Here is a 22,985-nt window from a genome sequence, read left to right as displayed (position 1 = left end):
ACTTCACTCCCAACACACCAACAAATCCTATGCTGCCTCCTCCTCCTCTTCCTCCTCCTCCTCCATCATCATCATCATCCTCATCATCGTCATCATTATTTCGCTGCTGCAGCACCGCTTCAAAACGCAACGCAGGCGCTCCACGTTGAACTTTGTTTTCTGACGCTGCGGATACTGCTTCCTCTTTTTTTGCTGTGTTTTCTCCTGTGGCATCTTTTTCGATATTGAACAGGACGTCGTTGCTCTCACTTGACTTTTATCAGTCGTTCAGGAGGACGCACAAGACGTTTGCACTCCCAGGAGCAAGGTGGGTTCACTTTTTCCCCCCCTCGCTCACTAAAGGGTTCGTTTTAGCTCGTTGAAATTTGAAGCACAGCTTCGATTTGTCTGCAAGAGAAATACATTGGCCACACAGACAGAAAACAAATAAAAAAAAAAAAAAAGAATGTAGTGCGTATAAAATCGAAAAAAAAAAATAGACGAACAAAAGAAATTACGCTGTTTTGTAAACGATTTGGGTTCATATAAGGTAGGCTAGGCAAGTAGGATAAGAGAAGAAAAACAACAACTTTTCAGGGAATACATCTTCATTAATTTTTCCCAAAAAAGCCTTCTTTTAAAAATGTAAATAAAAAATGTCTGCAAATTTGGGCAAAAATGAACAATTTTAGGCTTCCCGTATAGCATTAATTCATTGAGTTGACATTTTAACCTTAATAAACTATTAGCATGAAGAATTTAGGAGCAAGAAACGTATTTTCTATATTTTCAAATTTGTTTGCCTATATATGCCAGATTATCAAAAGAAACGATAAATAGGCTCCACGTGATTTTAAAATTCAAACGCAGGCCTACAAAAAACATTCATCTGAGACGCGTTGCATATTTATCAGGAAATTGGACTGAACTCAGTTGCCACTTGGATTAACTCGTTAATTAATCAATACGTTAATAAAAAGAAGAAGGGCTGTGATAATTAAACTCGGCCAGGGGTGATGATGATGATGAGGATGATGATTATTGAGCGGGAATGTGCAACTGGTCCACGGGTTTCAGCGTGACAGATTGGGACGAGGTGGTTAAAACCGTTAGAAATAAGGACACGGTGAAATAGGCTATAAAATCACTAACGGACGAGGGACATTCATTAACTTTTACATTGTTATTATTATTTTTTATTATATAAGTGATTAAGGTCTAGCTATTAAAAAATGCACACACAATTATGAAATATTGTATTCTGCTTAAATTCAACATACATTTATAAACAATTTAAAATGTTGAAAATTGCTTGTTGTGCTTTTATTTTTGTGTATTGCCCCAAATAAATTGCAAACTCGGTGCAGCGTGTGTGTTCGTTTTCCCAAACGTTAAATGTATTCGCTCCCCGTTTTCTTTGTGGGCAGGTGTCGACAGTGAGGACTGTGTGAGGACAGCAGGCGCACATCAGGCGCTTCATCCATTTTCAACATTTTCTCCAACTTGAGCCACCAGACCAACATTAGCATGATGTCGTATCTAAAGCAACCACCTTACACAGTCAATGGCCTCAGTTTAACCACTTCCGGAATGGACCTCTTGCATCCGTCCGTGGGCTATCCAGGTGAGCAACAACTGTCCAAGTCTTCCGTTGTGATGTTTTACATTTAAATAAACCCAAGACAAATGTCACAGATTTTCTGAAGTTAAAAAATCCGAATTACATTTGTTTGTGTCATGATTTGGTCATAAAAACACGTAACCCCAAATGTAGCCTAATTAATCCCCGGATTCGCGCGCCAAACCAAAAGATTGCAAATTCCAGTTTCTCAATTTTACCTCGTCGTATACTTTACTTGAACATGTCTTTAAAGTGTTTACATATTGTTACACGCTGTGTATTTTTCTCGTGCTGTTGCAGCGACGCCAAGGAAGCAGAGAAGAGAGAGGACTACTTTTACGCGCGCGCAGCTCGACGTCTTGGAGGCGTTATTCGCCAAGACGAGGTATCCCGACATATTCATGCGCGAAGAAGTGGCACTCAAAATCAATCTACCTGAATCTCGTGTACAGGTGAGTCGCTAAGATTCTGATTTATAGGAACATCCGGTGAGAAAACATTCAGAGTGAACGAAGCAAATTGGGGGGGAAAAGCATGGAAACAGAAAAAAATAAATATTTCATTCAAAATATCGAGTGACAGTTATAAAGAAAGAAAATAAGAGTCGATTAAATAAAAATAGGAGGACTTCAAATGAAGGATGATGAATGCTTGCTGTGCTTCTTTGCTCATTCTCACATTGAAGATTTGTCGCCACATCATTTTGTAGTTGTCTCGATGTTTTTTTATTTTAGTTGAACTGTTCATGTTTGCAAGTATAATATAGCCTGCAGTACATTAGGAGCTCTGTCCTCCATGTTAGCTCAATTTTGACAAACCATTTTTTTTAGCAATAAAATTAAATGAAAATGAATTGTGACGATAATCGAATTAAAATGTAATTGGCATTAACCAACGTTTAAATAAAGTAAACGGATGTGGTGTTCGTTTGGCAGTCTGATTGTTTTTGGCCTATAGATGGAATTATAGTGGCATAATTATGTCTTGATTTTGACCAATAAGAGAACATTAAAAAAACAAAAGCAAATCAGATTTAAGGTGGCTTTAGCATAATTTTTGTTTGGTATAGGCCTACTTTTTTTTCCTCTTTTTTTTTAAAGGAGTGATTCTAGCACTTTTTCTTTTTTATATTGTAGAACTCAAATAAAGATGTGCTGTTGCACAGATGATGATTTTGTAAAAAAAAAAAAAAAAAAAAAGTCCCTGCTAATATTTTGCATATTCAATGCATTGAAAAATAACACATTTATTTGAAATAACATTTATTTAAAAATATATATACAGTATATATATGAGTGAGCCGTGATTCCAAACCTTTGAAGAGTGTATTTGTTATTGTCATTATTATTGTTATGTTATTGCTCTTTAAAAAAAAAAAAAAAGAAGAAGAAGAAACATCGCGTGACATCCAAGTTTTCTTCTTTCAAACTATTACTGAAACTTATATAATGTAAACGTTTGTTTTGGTTGGTAGAGGTGTAAAACAAAAAATGTTTTAACGCGCGCATAAGAAATGAAAAGTTTTAGTCGACAAAATACAGCATAGATTGAGAAAATGTCGGCGTTCCCAAGGGAGAAAAATAACTTTTATTAAACGCTCTTATGGTGCACGTTTGCAAATTAAATTGCATCCGCTCGTTGCAGGTTTGGTTCAAGAACCGGCGGGCCAAGTGTCGCCAGCAGCAACAGCAGCAGCAGAACGGGGGTCCGAACAAGGCACGGCCGGCCAAGAAAAAAAGCTCCCCCAGCCGAGAAGTGAGCTCGGAGAGCGGCGCCAGCGGCCAGTTCACTCCCCCCACCAGCACCACCACCGTTCCGGCCATCTCCAGCAGCACGGCGCCCGTGTCCATCTGGAGCCCGGCCTCCATCTCCCCGCTCTCGGACCCGCTGTCTACCTCGTCGTCGTGCATGCAGAGGTCGTACCCCATGACCTACACGCAGGCGTCGGGCTACGGCCAAGGCTACGCCGGCTCCACGTCCTACTTCGGCGGCATGGACTGCGGCTCTTACCTCACCCCCATGCACCACCAGCTGTCCGGCCCGGGTTCGACCCTGAGTCCGATGGGCACGAACGCGGTGGCGGGCCACCTCAACCAGTCCCCGGCGTCGCTCTCCACACAGGGCTACGGCACGTCCGGCATCGGCTTCAACTCCACGGCGGACTGCCTGGATTATAAGGACCAAGCGGCCTCGTGGAAGCTGAACTTCAATGCCGATTGCTTGGATTATAAAGATCAGACCTCCTCGTGGAAATTCCAGGTCCTGTGAACTGCTCGCACAGCTGCGGACACTGCGCACGGGGGCCCTCGATAAAACTGCAGGGAGGGGGGGGCGCCTCAAAACACTCTCTTAGAGGAGAGGTTTAATTTATTTTAGCACTGGCAAAGAGATTTTCTTTACTTCTTCCACTCACCTGTAGCCCCCCATCCATGTCTAGCAGTGCACCTGTTGAGGACAAGGCCACGGAACGAGAACCCTGGACTAGAACCTCCTTTAATGAAGCTTCTTTGTTCCGCAACGCTCTGCGGACATGGATGCACTACTTTATTTAAGAAAAAAAGTGTTTATAAAGAATCAATATGTAGTTTCTAAGAGACAATCAGTGTGTGTCTTATATAAATGGTACATGTGTGTTTTTTTATTTTTATCTGTGCTAGCCTTCGAAACTGTGATCTGTTGTATTGTATGCAATTTGTCAGCCCGTCCTCGCATCACACTCTCTTCCAACCTGTTTTCTTTTCTGGAGGGGGAGAGCAGACGCTAATGATTAAATGAGACTTTGCAAGTGGTAGTGATAATATGAAGGGTTAGACACACACTCACACGCATACACACACACACACCCCCAAAAAAAAATCACAAAAAAAAAAAATCCGGCTCCTCTATACTGGATCTCAACATGATCGCGGGTCTGGTACCGGCTCCAAGGAACACATAAAAAATAAATAAAATAAAAAAAAGTCCCATGAGCTTTCCACTAGACAATTTTTGCTTGTGTGTGATACTTGTATGGCATTTAATTTCATATAAATTAAGTAATGTCAAATATTTAATTGGAAGAGAAAAATCCCATCGCTAACTAAAGGCCTATTTATTTTGACCTCATTGAAACCTATAATTTAATGGGTTTAATAAGGTATTTAAAATATGATGACGCACATATTAACTCTTTTATTTCCCCCCACTTCCGGATCCCCAATTCGAAAAATCCTCACAAAGGTCCAGCAGTTTAATCCCACAAAAGATGTTAATCCCAATATTTTCACCTAGCAACAGCGGGTCCCATTCAAAGCCCAAACGTGTGGTCCGCTAGCGTGTTGAAATAACACAATGGAAGTGGATTTCTTTTATGAAAAAAAAAAAAAAGGGGGGGCGGGGCTCTGAAAACTTTAAACTCGATTTCTATTCTTGAATGAGGAGTCAAGATGTTGTCCGAAAAATGTTGCTTGCGTTTTTCACCTGCTACTTCAAACTCACCAACAGTCATAGACTATTACGGGATGTGTAATGAGTCGACATGGCTGTGAAGCGGGCTAATTGTTAGAAGTCCAACATTCAATTAGTATCCTTGACATTGCCAATAATCTCTCTTTCATTGCAGCCTCCGCTGGAGGAGCGCACTAATTAAAAGCTTGCTTGAAATAATCGAAGCGTTAAAAAAGACAAGAGCCACTTTGATTCCACTCCTGGATGCTCAATAGTGCGCCTGCGCGTCGTTTAATTCCAAAATAATAATAATAAAAATAAAAAAAAAGATGTGGGATTATATTTTTGATGGTCTAGCAGTGCAGAACTTGCATTCAAGGGTAAATGTGTGCGTGCAGGTTTGCTCACTCGTCACATGCGTGCTTCATTATGGTGATAAACAATAAAACAATTGAATGAGGAGACAATAGCTCGGCTGACCGATGCGTGAATATTCATGAGAAGAGTCTGCATTGTGGGAACAACCCGTCAACTTTCTGAAACAAAATACAAGTGTGTTCTCGACCAAAAGTTCTCAAACACTTTCACATGTGTGAAAGTTTGATTTTTAAACGCACTTCCATCTGTTAAAAGAGGATTTAGGTTGCGTAATAATAGCCCCAAAAAAAAGTAGCCTCGTCCGCGCACATTGAAAGTTAAATAACAAAGCGTCCCCAATCTTGTTATTGTAACCGCGAAGCCTGCAAAGTGCACAAGTCAGAGGAGGACGATTTTGAGACGGCCTCCGCAACGCGTCATATACATACAAAGAGTTTTAATCAAGACTTTAGCGGCATATGGGCCCAACAGACGCTGCGGTAATCCCCCCACAAACCCCCCTGCATTGGAGTGAGCTGCGGACTGCAGCGCCCCTCCGCCGCTCCGCTCGGCCCCCGTTTGGGTGCTGCTGCCTCGGTCAGAAAGACACCACAGGACCGCAGCAAACAATGGCAGGAAAAGGATTTAAAAAGAAAAAAAAAGTATGTATTTAAAAAGGTGAAATGCAATAATTGTGTACACATCTTTATTATTGTCAAAAGCGCAACAAATAAAATAAAAAAATCTTAACAATAAATATATTTAAAATAATCCATCGGCATCCCCGTTAAAAGTGCTTATCCAGGCTTAGTCGACATTTTCTCCAATTATTCAAGTTGGTGACATCATCAATGCATTTGATAATCTTGTCAAAGATTGCATTAAATGGCTTTTATAGGGCCTACATAATAACAGATTTAGATTTGTTTTAATATACAAATCTAAAGAGCTTTAACGTAAAAAGCACAACAAGCGTGTTATTTTAATTTTTCAGACTGCTCACACAAATCCATAGATTTACACAGATACGTGATAATGATACTCACAGCTTTAGCCGCAGGTCTGATCAAGTGTGCACAAAAGGGCCCCACAACCAATAACCCCCGCACACACAAACCCAAAAAAAAGTGCAACTGCTTTTTCTCCCGTCTCCTGCAAGTTCATTTTATGGACTTTGTGTTACTTTAACATTTTACTTTTGTCTATCATGCCCCAAAATGGCTCCATACGGTTTCATAATCTGATCAGTTCATTAGCCACTTGATGGCCTATTGAAGTTGTGGAGGCGATGGAGGAGGTTAAAACCTTCCATTACTGAGGCATATTTTGTTAAGCTATTCAGAGAGACCAGAGGGGGGAAAAAATGCTCAAACACATAAGAAGATTATCTGATATCAGCATATGTTAAAAACACACGCACACAAACAGGCTTATGGGTCAAGTCAAAATAGTTTGTTCAAGCTCACCTGTATACGAAATGAAATATGTTTTTGGAATAATATCAGTGCTTGCATGTAAACGTTGCGTATACATTTTATACTATTTGTATCACAATATAAACTATAGTAAATATCTTCTTATCTATAAATGGGAATATTTTTAAATGCAGGATTAAATATCATCATTGTATTAATGGCGATCTCCTGCACCAATTGGTGAAGTGAAATACCGAATTCGATATTTAATAATTGCTCTGAACCATTAAAAAAAACAACATTCATTTGTTCAGTCAATTCGATTTTAAAGGCATTCTATTATATTCTTTACAAAAAAATAAGTGTAATTAATATTTTGTAACAGTTTAGTCCACAGTTTACTCAATTGCATTTGAGCTACAAAGTCCAACAGGCCACTTGAAATTTTGCTGACTGATGCCAATCAAGTTTTTCTGGACTCAAACGTGAGCAGAAGGCAAATTTAATACTTCAAACTGCATGGGGTCAGAAAACCTTCGGAAAGAGCTATTCTTGGATATAATGCAAATAGTCAGTCTATAACTCTGAAATAATAATAATAATTATTAATATTAATAAACTCAAATTAGCATTAATTAGCCTGTATGCTATATCAATAATTAATTATAGCCTATTCGACTATTTGCAGACACGATGTCTCCCACTCAATAAATAATTGAACAAGGTGAACCAGATCATCAACATGTAGCACTTTATTTCTTCCAACTTGAAATTCTAACATTTAAAAAAAAAATTGTTTTAGAACAGGCCCCATGTTGGTGACTCTTTACTACGCTTTAACATTCCGCGAAAATGGCGGGAACAGCTGACATTTGACGTTTCGTACGCGCGCCGTGATCAAACTCCACGCTTAATTGCCTCCAACACACTTTGATCACAAATAGCTCGGAAATGTAATGAGTTGACGGTGAACGCCGCCAACTCCGGCTCCGTTCGCACCACAGGCTGCGCGGTGCGTCACCGACAGCTAGCAGCGTGCCTCAAAAGAGGAGCGAGCAGCGGCACAATGGAATGGCGACGCGTCCTATGGAATTAAGACCTGCAGCCGCATCCGTGGAACTCGTGGAAGTCATTCACCGGATTCACAATCACAATACAAAAAAAAAAGTTGATTGAATATTTGGTTATGATGCTCATTTTTAGAGGTGTAAACCAACTAAGGACCTGCTTGGACCCCAGGACCACTAGGGGCCCCAAAACAGTCAAAAGAGCACGCAGTAGCATTATTTATTGATATATTTTTATTTATAAATGTAACCATTTTGGATTGGGCTTTATTTGAATTGTTCTTTAAGATTCCGCACATTTTCAATAGACCAAAATTATTCAACTTTATATTTAATTATATTTTGTCACATTGTTTTAGATACTTCTGTTAAGCAATACAAGTATTTGTTTGACATTTAGTCATTTTTATAAATCTAAGTGATTTTAGTTTTTGCTGTTGCAGTTTTTAAGGTCTATAAGTGGTGTCAAACTCATTTTTAATTCAGGGCCCCCTTTCACCCAAATTTGATCTTAAGTGGGCCAGACCAGTTTGTCCGTGGCCTAATAATCGTAAAAAATTACAGATAAAAAAAAAAAATCAGATTTTTGTGTGTGCAAATAATTACAAGTATACATTCTGAATATGTTCCATTTTTTGATTATCTTTGCATCAAATTCTGAGTAACAGCAACATTTCAGAATGTCATTTAAGTGCTCAGTGCGCCCTCCACTGGACTAAATTAGCAACAACAATTAATTTTGGGGCAAGACTGCAGTTTGTGCTCTGTCCACACGGGGCGGAATTTACCCTCTGATGGGCAGGGTCTGGCTCGCGGGCCCTATGTTTAACACCCCTAGCCTAGACTATAACCAGTATCCCTTTTAGTTCATTTCACTGACCCATGGCAATATTGTGTAAATCAATAAAAGTGCACCCTTACAGTTTAGTTTTGACATATTTATTTTATTATACTCTATAATCTTTCAAGGTGAAATTTAAAAAATGGATGATAAATATATTCAATGTTATTGTCAAAAATAGAAGGCCCCAAAATCCAGTTTTGCTAAGGGCCTCAAGCAGGACGCTTGGGCGAGCCTGATAATTCCTATTAAAGCAAATACATGTGTCCCCTTTGGAAAATTAAAAAGATGTTGATTTACATTTCGAACACCACTAAATGCATGCTGCGTTTGCTCTTCTTACAACAAATATCTTCCAGTTCTGTGGGACAAAATGGCCAATTTGACCCATCAGAGGCCCAACATGAGCCACCAATTGATTTCATTATAATGGAGACTCCTAAGTTGAATGCAATTAGAAATTCAGAACCCAAATTTGAGGGCTATAAACTTTTGCAAGACATCAGCGTGTCCCGTGCAGTGAAAGTATTAAGTCTTTAATACTTTAATAAAAGGAAGTTGCAGCAAGTGGACTAGCATTGTAAGACTCCAGCAGTGTCCAAACACTTTTGTCCAGTTTCAGTTAAGCTTGTAGTTTGATGTTTTTTTATTTATTTTTTTATTTTTTTACATTTGACAGCGGTTAATTTATTTTGGCACCTATAGAATAGTGAAGAATGTCAAAAATGTTATTGTCTGTACAGTTAATAAAGATTACAGACTGGAACAGTTTGGCCCGGGTAGAAATTATTTTTGATTTGTCTTATTGGGAGAAACTCTTCCAATAAAAACAGAATTCCTAAACAAATTGTGCTCAACTTGAGAGGTTCTACTGTATTTCAATGAAGTTTGTATGCCGGTGAAGTGCTTGGCAGTGTCTGAATACTTGAAAGCATGCATCTCAATGCCCATTTACATATTTCAACCGCTGCAATGAAACCTTCCATGCACAAGCAGCAGCATTCCACAAGCTTCGTTTCAAATTAAAATTCTGAGATGCAGGAAAGACACATTTGAGGATGGCTCTAACCTTTTAGCGGTTTGTTTATATTGTACTGCGTGAGTCTTCACATTTTTCAGATGCAAATGCAAATTGATCAGCGCACATCTTTTGAAGAGCGATGACTTTCTATTCCACAAATATTTCCCAAGACAATATTATGATTCATCTTAATATTCCTAGATGTGGCTGTGGTCCATTTGTAATTATAAAACTGCTCATTGGTTGAAACTACAACACATTTGTCAAAGTGCAATTTGAGTAACTGGGACAGTTAAACTAGAAACCTAAATTTAAATACCATAAAAGCAAAGGTTTAAAAAATAAAATAAAATAATAATAATCAAAAATTTTCCTGACTGGATAGACAGGTTAATAGTACCGTCTGCCATCTAGTGGTAGTGGAAGAACATTGAATTTATCTACCTGTCACTATATGTTGCTGGCATAGATAGATGAACAAAGATACGTTATTTGTAGTAAATAAATGCTAATTTCAGACCAATGAAGTTGAATAGGATACTTTCACCTGCTGCAACTCAATTGTTGTGAATTACTGAACTAGTGCGTGTATATTCAATTACCCTGCAGTCACATTGGCAGATCTAATTTCAACTACTGTATCTTATTATCAGTGCCATGAGGCCTATCCTAAGTGGGCCATGTGGGAGAAAAATATGCCCCATATTTTGGACTCTATCGAGCAGGCGCCAAGTGTACGATCAGATGTATGGAAAGTACAGTATGGATCCACAAAAGCAACATGAATAAATGCGTAGGTGCGGATTGAGACTAGTATGGATACCCTGGACGTTTATCTTTTTTAATCTTTATTGAGACATTTATAAATTACAATTTTTTTTGTCGCGCTGACATTTTTGTATGGTTTTTTATACGTGGGTTTTTGTAATATTGATTATTTTGTGTACAGTGGTTGTGTTTTTAAATTTGATTGTATGGAGGTTGTTGTTTTTGTCTTTTGCTATATGTTAATGTTCGTAATTTGAAAAAAAAAACAAGCACATGATTGCTGTTGCACTTTACTGAAACATCTATGTCGTTACTGTTATATTTTAAATGCCATTAAATCTGTTCCTATTTACACAAAAGTGAAACTAAACTGTGAACTACCCAAGGTACGTAGCATGACTTTTAGCTTCTACCGTTCCATCCCTGGTTTTTATACATTGATGTACAATATACATATATATGAACAATGTCCATACAATATATATATATGTATATATATATATATCAAATACAGAGTAATATACAGTACGTATTTTGTACATATATATGTATAACATACATATATGTACATTGTACATCTATACATACAATATAAATATATACCGGTACATACAATATATGTATAAGATAGGTATATACGTACAATATCTGTATATACATATAAAATATTTATATACAGTACATATTTTGTACGTATAAAAGTACACATATAATATACACATATACGTACACTATACGTATAATGTGGCCCGTAAAAAAAATAAAAAATAATACACCTGCTCTATCACTTTCAGAGCTATTATTGCAAAAAGTATGTTTCCTAAAACAAACGTTTAATATTTCAATAACCAGTCCAATCAATGCTCATAGCCAATCACTGCGTGAACTAATCAATAACATGCCTCCTAATCAAGCCCTGCACCCCAGTTCAGTTTGGCTTTGCATGCGTGCCTGCTTCTCTGCCGAGCATATGGAGCTGTGGCTGACCCAGGGAGTCGTTGAGTGTGGGGACAGATGCACTTGTCCCGCACCCCCCCCCCCCCTTCTCCTAAACCCATACTTGCGCCCACCCGCTCCAACCATCCTATCCACCTGTTTTGGGTCACACACACCAGTGGGACGAGTTGCACTGCGCGTGCCACACCAGCCGCTTGGCCACCAAGACAAAAGAGGATTTATTAGGGAGGCTGGCCGCCTGGCCTGAGGGGGAACACAATGACGTGAGGCTGGCAGGGCCTCGGGGCAGGCCATCACGTGCCCGCTTGATCTGAATAAGCGTCAGGGGGCATCTGGTGCGTGTGTGGAACCTAAGGTATTATGCCAAACAAGGGCGAGCAATAATAAACTATGTGTGCTTGTTTGTGAAAGGCGGCGGTGGGGGTAGAGAGGGGGTCTTTCAAAACAATTAAATGAGGTCTACACTTGAAGACAATGCAGACTCACTGTTAGGAGGTGAGCCTAAAATGACGTTAATGCTCGAGTTGAAAATATTTGATCTTTTGTGATGTTAGCTGACTTTTTCTAATAACAATTAAAATGCGTTGTGAATTTTGGGTTTTCTGACCTGTGCCATTGAAGCAAAATTACATTTGTCAAGTACTTTAAATGTCAGGCCTTAAGTTTTATGCATCTATGAAGTGCTGCGTGTGCATTTTGCAGTGAAGCGATACAGTACAAGCTAGCTTCATAAATCGACACGATCTTGCAGTTCAAATAAGCCGTTGATTAGCTGCTCTCATCACACGCGCTGGCTGTGCTGCTGAGTGATTTATGAACTCCAGCAGCGAGCTGAGCATTGAGGCAGCGGGGGGGCGTCGGGCTCAGGTCGCCGAGGTTACCAAGGTCGGGTCAAGTTGAGCCTGAGCAGACTGCGAGGAAGTTGACCTGTGGGTCGCCGGGCAAAATGAACTAACATAACACGCCACCCTGGAGGCTGGGCTGAAAATATGATTGTCAAGTTTAAACTGAAATTTGCGATTATTTAATGTGGGCGCAAAACGAGGTCAAGAAAAATTCTAGAGTGAAGAAGGCTCAAGAGTAACAGGAATCTTTGCCACTGCTAACAATTTCTCGCTCTTTTGTCAATTTAAACAAATACTATAAGACTGACGTGTGCAGAGTACGGCCTGGGGGCCATTTACAGCTCAACCATAGTCACAGAGACCAATGAAGTCAAAATAAAATATAAAATATGCGGTGATTTTATTTAGAAAGTTGTGCTTTTATTTTATGAGCACACATGTGGACACGAAAACAAGCTAGGTAGCAAGCAAGAACTACAACTTGTGACTGTTGTGCTGTCAACCTAGCAACATTTCTGCTACATTTAGTGACTTCTCTGACCATCCTAGCAACTCGTGTCTGCGGTGCTGCCAATGTAGCAACATTTTAGCTATATTTAGCGACTTATCTGAAAATTATACAGCAACTTGTGTCTGCGGTGTTGCCAACCTAGCAACATTTTAGATATATTTAAAGACTTATCCAACCATTCTAAAGCAACTTTTGTCAGCGGTATTGTCAACCTAGCAACATTTTAGCTATATTTAGCGACGTAACCATGCTAGCAACTTCTGTCCGCGGTGTTGTCAACCTAGCAACATTTTAGCTATATTTAGCGCCTCAACCATGCCAGCAACTTCTGTCCACGGTGTTGTCAACCTAGCAACATTTTCACTATATTTAGCAACTTCTCCGACCATTCGGGCAACTTGTATGTGCGGTGTTGCCAAACCTAGCAACAATTTTGCTATATTTAGCGACTTCTCTGACCATTCTAGCAAATATTTTGTCCATAAAATAGACTAGCAAATATGACAACAGTTGTCTAAATGTTAGCAACATCCTTATTTCCTGTACTTGGACGAAAGAGGGCCAAGAGGATTTGGCCTGATGATATTGTCTATAAATCTAGTTTCACAGACCATATGTATTGGGTGTATGATAAGTCATTTATACTTGACAGTCATCTATACATTTGGGAATTGCAGATGTTCCATACAATTTTCCACCTGTCAAAAATGTGCAAAATAAATGTATCATTGTTTGTAGTAAAATGTAGAGGAAAAGTGGAACACTATGCAAAGTCTGTTTTATTAACCATAATTTTGAGTGTAAGGTTGTATTCTTTTAATACATTGCGTTGCAGTAAGTCGTTGCTTCTAATTAAAATAAAAGCCTTAAAAATGTGATGATGGCTCAATCTCGGAAGATACTCCCGGCACGCTTTTCCCGTTGTGACCAGTAACGTGGTGTTAACCACATAAAAAAAAAAAAAAACATATTAAATGTGTTGATTTACAAGTGATGTTATGTTCTCTCATTTAATCTTTCTGTTATTTTGTTTACTCTGGTGTTGTTGTGGTGGAGTCTAGACGGCGTTACATCATACTGGCAGGGCTGGCTTGTGCGTTATTGTGTCTATTGTAGGCAACGACGGCGTGTCATGCTCTTTCGACAGGCACGGTTACACACAGCTTGTGGCACTCTGACCTACAACTACCCCCCTGCACCCCCACCGCTTGTTTGTCAGCGCTTGTTTGGCCTACTTTCATAAAGACAAACACTACCAATTGTTTTGTTATGCATTTCCATAAAAATAGAATAAACAAATGAAATGGGGGTGGGTGGGTCTTCATGGTTGGGCAGCAAATGTAGCAGTTGCTCAGTTTCCGTACCACACACACACACAATAAGAATATTTCTGGAAAAAGGAAACAAAAATCCAATATCTATCCAACAAGAATGATGTAAAGGGCAACAATTGTGACAACTCAATTAAACTCGTCATTCCTTCCTGAGTTTGTGGTCAACCATCATGGAAGCAGACCTCTAAAGTGGCCCTTGACCCCTCCTCCCATTTTCCTATTAAGAGACAGTAGAGATGCTACAGTTGACATTAATGAGTGTGCTCCATGGCACTTTAAGAGTCCTTAATTAGTGGCACACAGCTCAACACAGGGGTGGAGGTGTGGGGGGTGGGTGGGATAGAATCCAGCGGAGGGAGGGGGTGTCCAGTCCACAAGCCCCCCCCCCCATTGGCTTTTATGTTTGTACGAGTAAATTACAATCATAAAAAGGTCAAACAGAATACATGTGATTGAGTAGTAGATGTATTGCTTTGACATGAGGAGCGCAATCAAACTAAATTGATTGTTTCTTTGTGTGGCAGCTTTGTGTGTGTGTGTGTGTGGTGGGGGGGGGGGGGGGGCATGAACAGCCCCTCAAGGCTGGACTGTATCAAACACATGTGATTGAAACGCTCTAAATGGGTGTCAAACAAGCGTGGACATCGTGTTTGACTTAAATTATCAGCAGTCCCACAGGAGGTGTCTGCGGCTGCTGCGTCAGCCCCCCTCCCACCTCCAAAGCAGAGGGGGTGTGCGTGGAATACAAACGCGGGCTTCACCGGTGACCACTGGGTCAGCGCGCGGGTGGCACTTGCGCCTGTGGGACTTCATTGCCACATTCCTACGGCAGTGTTTTTAATTTGCTGGACATGAGTCAACCCCCACAAACCCCCTCCCACCGCCCCTCTCCAATAACAGGACAGACAGTACTTCTAACATGCAGGCAGAGAGGCTCTAAGTCTGTTTGTGTGGCAGGTGGTGGTGATGGGCGGGTGGGTGTATATTTGTTGCGGGTGGGGGGGTTGTCTGTTGTAGGGTCCCAGATGGGTTAATGGTGAGTTTAGCATCAGGATTACAATGCAACAGTGTGGCTTGAGATTTAGTTGTGATTACCCCCAAGATGACTGGCAACCTCCTGCCGCCCCTCAGCAGCACCACCACTGGGCCAACTATTTACAGCACGCCTGGATGAACACAACCAAAAAGTATCTCTTGACAAAATGCAATTATAAAAGAAACTAGAGAGAGCTTTTTGTTCTATGTGTATACATAAATGCATTTGGAGACATGGTCAACTGGTGTTTAGTTTCTCTTTTCTTTTTTTTTTTCTTTTCTCTTGCAGTTAACTTCAGTGCTGTTCGGAATGTTGTGAATTTAAACTTGGCTATGCTGTTTGTTTTGCTAATGTCTTCTTGAATCAAGTGTGCATATGCTCAGTAAGAAGATGGAATACAGTAGTCCATTGCATGAGAAGGGATGGGGTAGCCGTCAATTTTTTTTATGTGTTTTTAAGCACGTGAATCAAGACAATGCCATAATTACTGCTTTAAATTAAAGAAAACTATTGATCAGTTTTCAGGTGACACACGCGACTTCATCATCCGCAAGAGGGGGTCTTGCAGTTTACTTGTATAAACGCACTTAGCGTGTGCTAATGTAATTGTTCGCTGTAATTCGACCGGCATTTAAATGGGAACGAGGGGAGCCGCTTCAATTGGCTGGGAGTCGGCTGCATTCCATACCACAAGGGCATATCTATATCTATATCTATATCTATCTATATATATATATATATATATATATATAAATTTGTGTGCCTTTGTGGTATGGAATGCAGCCAACTCCCAGCCAATTGAATCGGCTCCCCTCAAATCTCCATCCAGATAGACTGCACTTTTCGCTAGACTTGCACTGGGAACTAAAATAGGGTATGGAATGCAGCCAACTCCCAGCCAATTGAATCGGCTCCCCTCAAACCTCCATCCAGTTAGACTGCGCTTTTCGCTAGACTTGCACTGGGAACTAAAATAGGGCCTTACATCTTGCGTTTACAAAACTAACTCTATTTACTTTGGTGGCTCATTTTAAACACATTTATTTATGCATTGCTGTTTGTCCGTGCAGAAGGAAGGTCAAATAGTCATTTGACAATTGTAGTTTAGTGTACTTTATTACACAACACTTTGTGAACCTTTTTTTTTAGCTCAACAAATAGTAAATATACACTTTAAAAAAACTAGTATTATGGTAATAAAAACTAACAACAACAAAAACAAAGCTTTCTGAAAAATAAAATCTACCATTAATCTAAAAAAAAAAACCTGCTCTAAAAAACACAAGTACAAACTAATTAAAACTAACAATAATAATAAAAAAATACAAAATTATTATAACTCTGCTTCATGCTGTAATTGTACATGTAATGTATTACTTTTTCCTGAGAAGCTTAAAACACAATGATTATGTCTGTAAGCAGTAATATTTTGTTCTCATTTAGTAAAATTATTGTACATAAATACGGTAATGCTTTCTAGCTATTACTTTTGAAAGATTTCTCAACGGGCCAAAAAAAAAAGAACATAATCAGTGGCCATGGGTGGACTGCGGTGTCATTAAAACAGACATAATTATGAATGGGCTGTAGTGTGGTCTGTCTCCAACTCCTCACCTCCACGGGGCGTCAGACTAATCCGTTTGTCAAACGCGTGTCTCACCTCTGCACACTCCGCCCTCTCCAGACCCTCGTTCCCCAGCTGCTGGCCGTAACGGGTCCGGTTCGAGCACAGCCAAGCCCAGGGAGATTGAAATGTTATGGAAAAGGAGCACTAATTAAATTCCTTAGGTTAATCCCTGCCGATCTCCTCATTGCACTCTCCAAGTGGGCCCTGTGAGGAGAAAGAAAGGTGGGGGGCAGAGACTACAAACAAACACTCAGCACAAACGCGGCCCAGAAAAACAATTTCCAGCCAAAAGGAGGCCCGGTGTGAAAATGAGAGGAGTGGAAGTGTTGCACGGCTGTGGATTAAACAACATGTGGACAAACAGTCATTTTGCTTCACAGGCGAGAGAGGAAACACGAACATGCAACAGGAACACGATAATCATGCGCACACCTTGCCAAAATGAATGCAAACTAATTAGACACAAAAGGCTGCACAAGGGCAATCAACCTCAGATGCCCCAAAGAACAAAAAACGGTGTTTTAAAAGATGTTCCTCTGAAAGCCAGCCCAAAGGTGTTTTAGCTTCTTTAAAAAGTGGGCTACTGTATTAAAAATAATTTTAATAATCAGGAAATGTTGCGTCCAATGGTTGCTGTGTAAAGCTGTACAGTTAGTGTACTGTGCTTTTTTTTTTTTACTGTTTCATATTGACATTGCAGTCAGTGGTGATGTTTAATATCACTGATTTTCTTTCTGATCCGAGTCTGGATAAAAAAAACAAAAACAATAACCTGGTATCAAGGTTTTTATAGTTAACGAAAACTAACAAAATAACTAGAACTAAATTGGAAAAACATATTTGCTAATTAAATAATTTTTTTTTATAATGCTTTAAAAAAAAAAGAAGAAGACAATTTACTAAAACTAGATTTGCTTTTTTAAAAAAATTCAAACTCAGAAAACAGGTGAGCTGTGACTGGTTGTTACCTAAGAAACTGTGATGTCATTATAAATATAATTTATGAAGGCAAATTGCAAAATGGCCGCCCCCTGAAATTATTATATATATTTTTTTAAAATACATATTCCACAAAACACAGTATGAATCACAATACCATTGGACTAGAGTAGACGATTGGGGGCTCATACAACATAATCACGTAAAGAACATTTATTTTCCCATTCAATTCTTATATCTCCTCAATAATGGCTTAGATGAAAGGACCTTAAAAAATTCAAAACAAACGATTACTTTTTTAATTTTTTTTTTTATGTTTTAGGTCTCTGTTATTTTTGTTTTTAAGAGTGTGGGTGATTTTTCAGTAAGGACCGACACACCTGTTGTTAAGTATTCAACCTGGCTACTGTATGCATACGTGGCCTCGTCTGACTTCTCGCCACAGTATTTCACAAACGTAATCACCTGAACAGCCAGACATCATCGCCTAACATAATATCAACTATCAATGCATGAAATGTAAGTTCATTAAAACTCGTGCTAAAAGTTATTGAACTGTTAAAAGTAGTTTGTAATTGACTCACAGCCTCTGGTCTTGGCCATTGAGGGGATGGCAGCGTTGAAGCTAGCAGGTGCTTGGCGAGCCACGTGGGGACGTCGCAGGGGGAGACGTGGGCGCATTACACTCTGTGGGCGTGCTGCGTCACACACACCACGCGCCTGCGTTGTGGCTTCGCTCAGAGGTGTAATGCCTGATTAGGGGATTACAGGAAAGTGCTTCTTTGCAGTTCTGTGAGAAACAATTATTAACATGCTGGTGTCTCTAATCCTGGATAAACACAGCTTTTCAAGAACAACAGCAGAGTCTCTCTTCCCCTCTTAAAAAAAAAAAAAAAGGCCTGTAGTCACTTGAACTCCAAAGTCTACCTAATAGCGTCAGAGGAATGAGGCTAGCGTGATGACATGCGGTAGCTAGCTAGCAGGCCTTTGCATCACAGCTTGGGGACAGAAGAGCATTGTGCTGGGCGGCTTGTTGAAAGGGCATTACACTCAGACGTGTAATCTTGTATTTGTTTGCGCACTTGGCTCATGTAATCTGTCTGCTAGCAACTCTGTCACAATTTCCTGAGTCAAGACGGAGAGAATAGCTCATCCAGGTAGGACTGGTAGCGCACAGATTCACGACGGGGATGCTGAGGGTTGAGCTGCTCATTTAGTTACATTCATAAGCTATTATGAAGCTATCCTTATATTGACAGAGGAACTTTGGTCGGCCGTTGTCTATAATTTAATGTGATCTTGCAGGAATTGACATTATAATTAGGGTGACTAAACATCCCAGGTTCCTCCGAGACCGTCCCGATTTTGAGCCTTGTGTCCTGATTTCGAGCCTTGTGTCCTGATTTCGTCGGCGTCCCAGGTTTTGTGTGTGTGTGTTTAATTCTAATCATCATGCTAATGGTTTGGGCCACGAGTATATCAATCACACAGCTGTCAAATCGTTTCAAACAATAAACCAGTTAAAGAGGAATTTAACTGCAAACATTTCTTCCTATTTACTTTCACATTCACGTTTGCGTCATGGTGGAACTAGAACTACTTCCTGCGTCTGTGTCTAAGAATCATGGGAAAAGTAGTCAGACGGAACACATCTGAGCCTTTCTGGCAGTGCGTTTCCAATGTTACAATGTGGAACCACAAGGTAATCGGGATCGAGCAAAAAACATTTGGGATAATGGTGAGTGCACAGACTTGTTCAGCGCTGTTGAGGTGTCAACCAAGATAGCATTTAGCATTAGCATAAGTAAAAACAAAACAACCGGTCACCAGATTGACTAGTGATTAAATTTGTTAATTATTCCTGGTGAGAATTATTGCATATTTGATCTTGAGCAAAATTGTAGTGTCTTGCTTTTTAATGAAAAAAATATGGTCATCGTGTAGTCACCAAATGGTCACATGGATCGAGTGGCGGTTGGCTAAAGGTAATTGCTCTATAAATGGTCGACCGCGTCATCGGGCCACACGCATTTATTTTCTTTATTTCAAAAAGTAATGCAGTCTCATTTTTAATTCAGAAAATCTGGTCACCCCATAACTAAATTACATTCAAATTGGACTACAATATTTTCCACAAATGCACAAACTTTTCCATAATTAACAACAAAATTGGGCCCCTGCTCTGATATTGTTAGCTTAATAGCTGCCTATCATATTTGAACATACAAAAAAAAAAATCAACAAATGAATAGAGTCCAATTGCCTTGATTTGACCTTTTATTTTTTTTGTATGCACATGGGTATTTTTTTTATTGATATTGTGACAGCAATGTAAAATACTTCAGCAATTATGCTATTAGATTAACGATATGGTGAATTTGGTCGCCAAAGGGAAAGCCAGTCCCTATGTGAGAACATGTCCTCTGAATGTAGTAACACACACACACACACACACGACACGTACACACTCACACACACACACAGTTGCAGTGTTGCCTGTGGCTCTAAAATAACAGCACATCAAAACTGTACATTCTATTTGTGATGCTCCAACATGCTGACTGGCCACACTGTCCACTCACTGACACTTTGAAGACTTCCATCTCACCCTCTAAAGCCAAGATATAACATTAGAAATGTAGGTTTAATCAAACGTGTGCACTGATCAGACCTCACAAAGGATTTTAGTTTCACTAAATGACCTCGGAGTCAGTCGAGGAATTGCGAATTACAGTCACTTCATTTCCTAGGAGGGCGCTGGGGGCAGCGGGGTGGGTGCGGTCCAAAGGGTGCTGATGTGCGATGTTGGGGATGCGCTGTGCCCATCTGGCGGGCGAGGGTTTATCACTAAGCTCAGAGACCCCCTGCAGGGGTTCCACTGACTGTTGATCACTAGCCTCCCTGCTGGCTCTTGCAATCACTTGACCTCCTCAGCACATAAACACACAAACGCAAGCCACAAGAAAATATGTTCACACATGAACCTCTGACTTGACCTGATGCTTACAGGCTGGGGGGTTGATGCCAACTCTCTCTCTTTAACCATTAACAACAACAAAAAGAAAGGCCAACCTCTTCACTATGTTTTGTAGAAATGGGTTAATCTTGCTCACAAACAAACAAATAGCAATAAACGCACAACCTTTCTCGGTGGAGGCAAAATGTAAACACGGGAAAGAAATATAAGAAGCAGCACAGCACAAACATACCGTGTACATATGGAGCAACACTTTACCAAGCACACACATGATCAAATAAATATCCGCACGCATAATTACAAAAATATAGACGGCTAGGCAAACACGCAGAAGCAGCCACACGCCACACACAACCACTGATAATCCCCCAGACACACACTCACGCAGGGCATCATATTGTTTATCAGTGTGAACCAGCCCGGTGACACCCATCACTCTAATTCCATTTGTCTGTTTAGATTCGTTTTGCTTTAATCCCCCTCTTGTTTGTGCACATCTGCAAGCAGCGCCACGGTGCATCCGTCGCGAGGCCGGACGGCATGGAGGAGAGGGCGGGGGAGAGAGAGAGAGAGAGAGAGAGAGAGAGGAGAGAGGAGAAAGAAAAGAGCAAAAGAGAGGTTTGAGTTTTTGATTGAGTTTCAAGACATCAATGCATGTAATATAGGTGAGATGAGAGAGAGAGACCGACAGACAGAGACAGACAGGCAGACAGAGGAAAACATAACACAGTTAAAAGAGATGAGAGAGAGCTAGAATAAGAGTACAGCCCGTATCGCGCCGAGGGATGAACGTTTGCGACACTAACGAATGTTGATTCCGCGTCAGGATTTGTTCAAGGTCGCAACTTTCTCAAATGTTCTCTCAACAGTTGTAATGGTTCTCCAAACAGTCTTAATGGTTGTCTAAACGGTTTTAATGGTTTTCTAAACAGTCTTGATGTTTTTTTCTTGTAGCAAGAACATTTTGAACATGTTCAACACAAACAAATCCAAATATGTTACCGTATAGCAAACGTTTGCCCCTCAGTGGGACACGGAGAGCGAATGAGAGACCGAGGGTAAGAGAGAAACAGAAATAGAGAGAGAGAGAAGAGGGAGAGAGGGAATTAGAAAGCAAGAGGAAAAGAGTAAGAGAGAGCAAGAGGCAGACAGAAAGGGGAAGAGAGATGAAGGGGCAGAGAGACAGACAGAGAGAGAGAGAGAGAGAAAGAGACAGAGTGACGTAAAGATTAAGGCAGGGAGCAGTAGCGAGAGACAGACACAGAGAGAGACAGGGGAAAAAAGACAGAAATAAAGCGTGAGAGAAATGGAGAGGAAAATAGAGGGATGGAGACTGCCAGATGGACAGAGGAAGGAGAGACCGGGAGAGAAGGGACGAGAGACAAAGACGGAGAGAGAATAAGAGAGAGAAGAGACAGAGAAAGATAGAAGTGAAAGATTGAGCGAGAGAGATGGGGAGAGAGTGAAAGAGAGAGATAACGAGTAGACAGGGAACATGAAAGAGAAAGACAGCAAGAGGGTTAGAGAGATAGCAAGACAGACAGTTCTAGAGAGACAGAGAGAAAGACAAGAGTGTGAGAGTCAGAGAGATGGGGAAGAAGAGAAAATGAGAGCGGGGGAGGCAGAGAGAAGGTGGAAAGGGTATAGAGAGAGAGACAGGACTAGAAAGTTAGAGGGATAGAGAGGGGGGGAAGACAGAGACGGCAGGAGAGAAAGAGAAAGGACTAAAAGAAAGAGAGAAAGAGACAAAAGACAGAGAAAGAGAGAGAGAGAGCAGGTGAAAGACAGGGCTAAAGAGATCGAGAGACAGAGAGTGTGAGCGACATAGAGAAGGGGTCAAGAAGAGACACACGAGGAGAGAGAGAGAGAGAGAGACAGACACCGAGACCGACAGAAAGAGCGAATGGGTCTCCGTGGAGCTCCATCGGCAGAGGCACACGTCCGTATCTCCATGCCCAGGGAGAAGCGCTCCATCCCAGCTACGGAGCTGCCGCCAGGCCCGCGGGCCCCCCTAATCACAGCAAACAGTCAAACACGCAGCCGCATGGGCTCCAACACCAACACAACGTTTAAGGCTTTTTACACAGTATTACAGCACATCTTATTATCCCATTCAAGTCCCTCTATTAGCTCAATTGGATGGTGGGATTTTCATTTGTAAATTGGGGGATTTTAGATTAGCTTGTCTGTCAGCAAAGAAATGCCCCCTGAGACTGTGAATTATGTGACCAATCACATAGGAATCAGCGCCTCTGCATACTAGA

General features: G+C 40.5%; 1 protein-coding gene across 1 annotated transcript; it reads left to right on the top strand.

Moving 5' to 3' along the window:
• The first annotated feature begins 26 nt into the window (after positions 1-26).
• On the top strand, positions 27-10,738 carry otx2b (orthodenticle homeobox 2b). The gene is made up of 4 exons (XM_077556085.1): positions 27-307; positions 1,407-1,603; positions 1,901-2,052; positions 3,245-10,738. Exons 2-4 carry the CDS (start codon positions 1,507-1,509, stop codon positions 3,866-3,868), a joined length of 873 nt encoding a protein of 290 aa, XP_077412211.1. The 5' UTR covers positions 27-307; positions 1,407-1,506; the 3' UTR covers positions 3,869-10,738.
• The last annotated feature ends 12,247 nt before the right edge of the window (positions 10,739-22,985 follow it).

Source organism: Vanacampus margaritifer, chromosome 1, assembly GCF_051991255.1.
Source record: "Vanacampus margaritifer isolate UIUO_Vmar chromosome 1, RoL_Vmar_1.0, whole genome shotgun sequence".
NCBI lineage: Eukaryota > Metazoa > Chordata > Actinopteri > Syngnathiformes > Syngnathidae > Vanacampus > Vanacampus margaritifer.
This window is presented reverse-complemented; position numbering and strand designations above follow the sequence as displayed.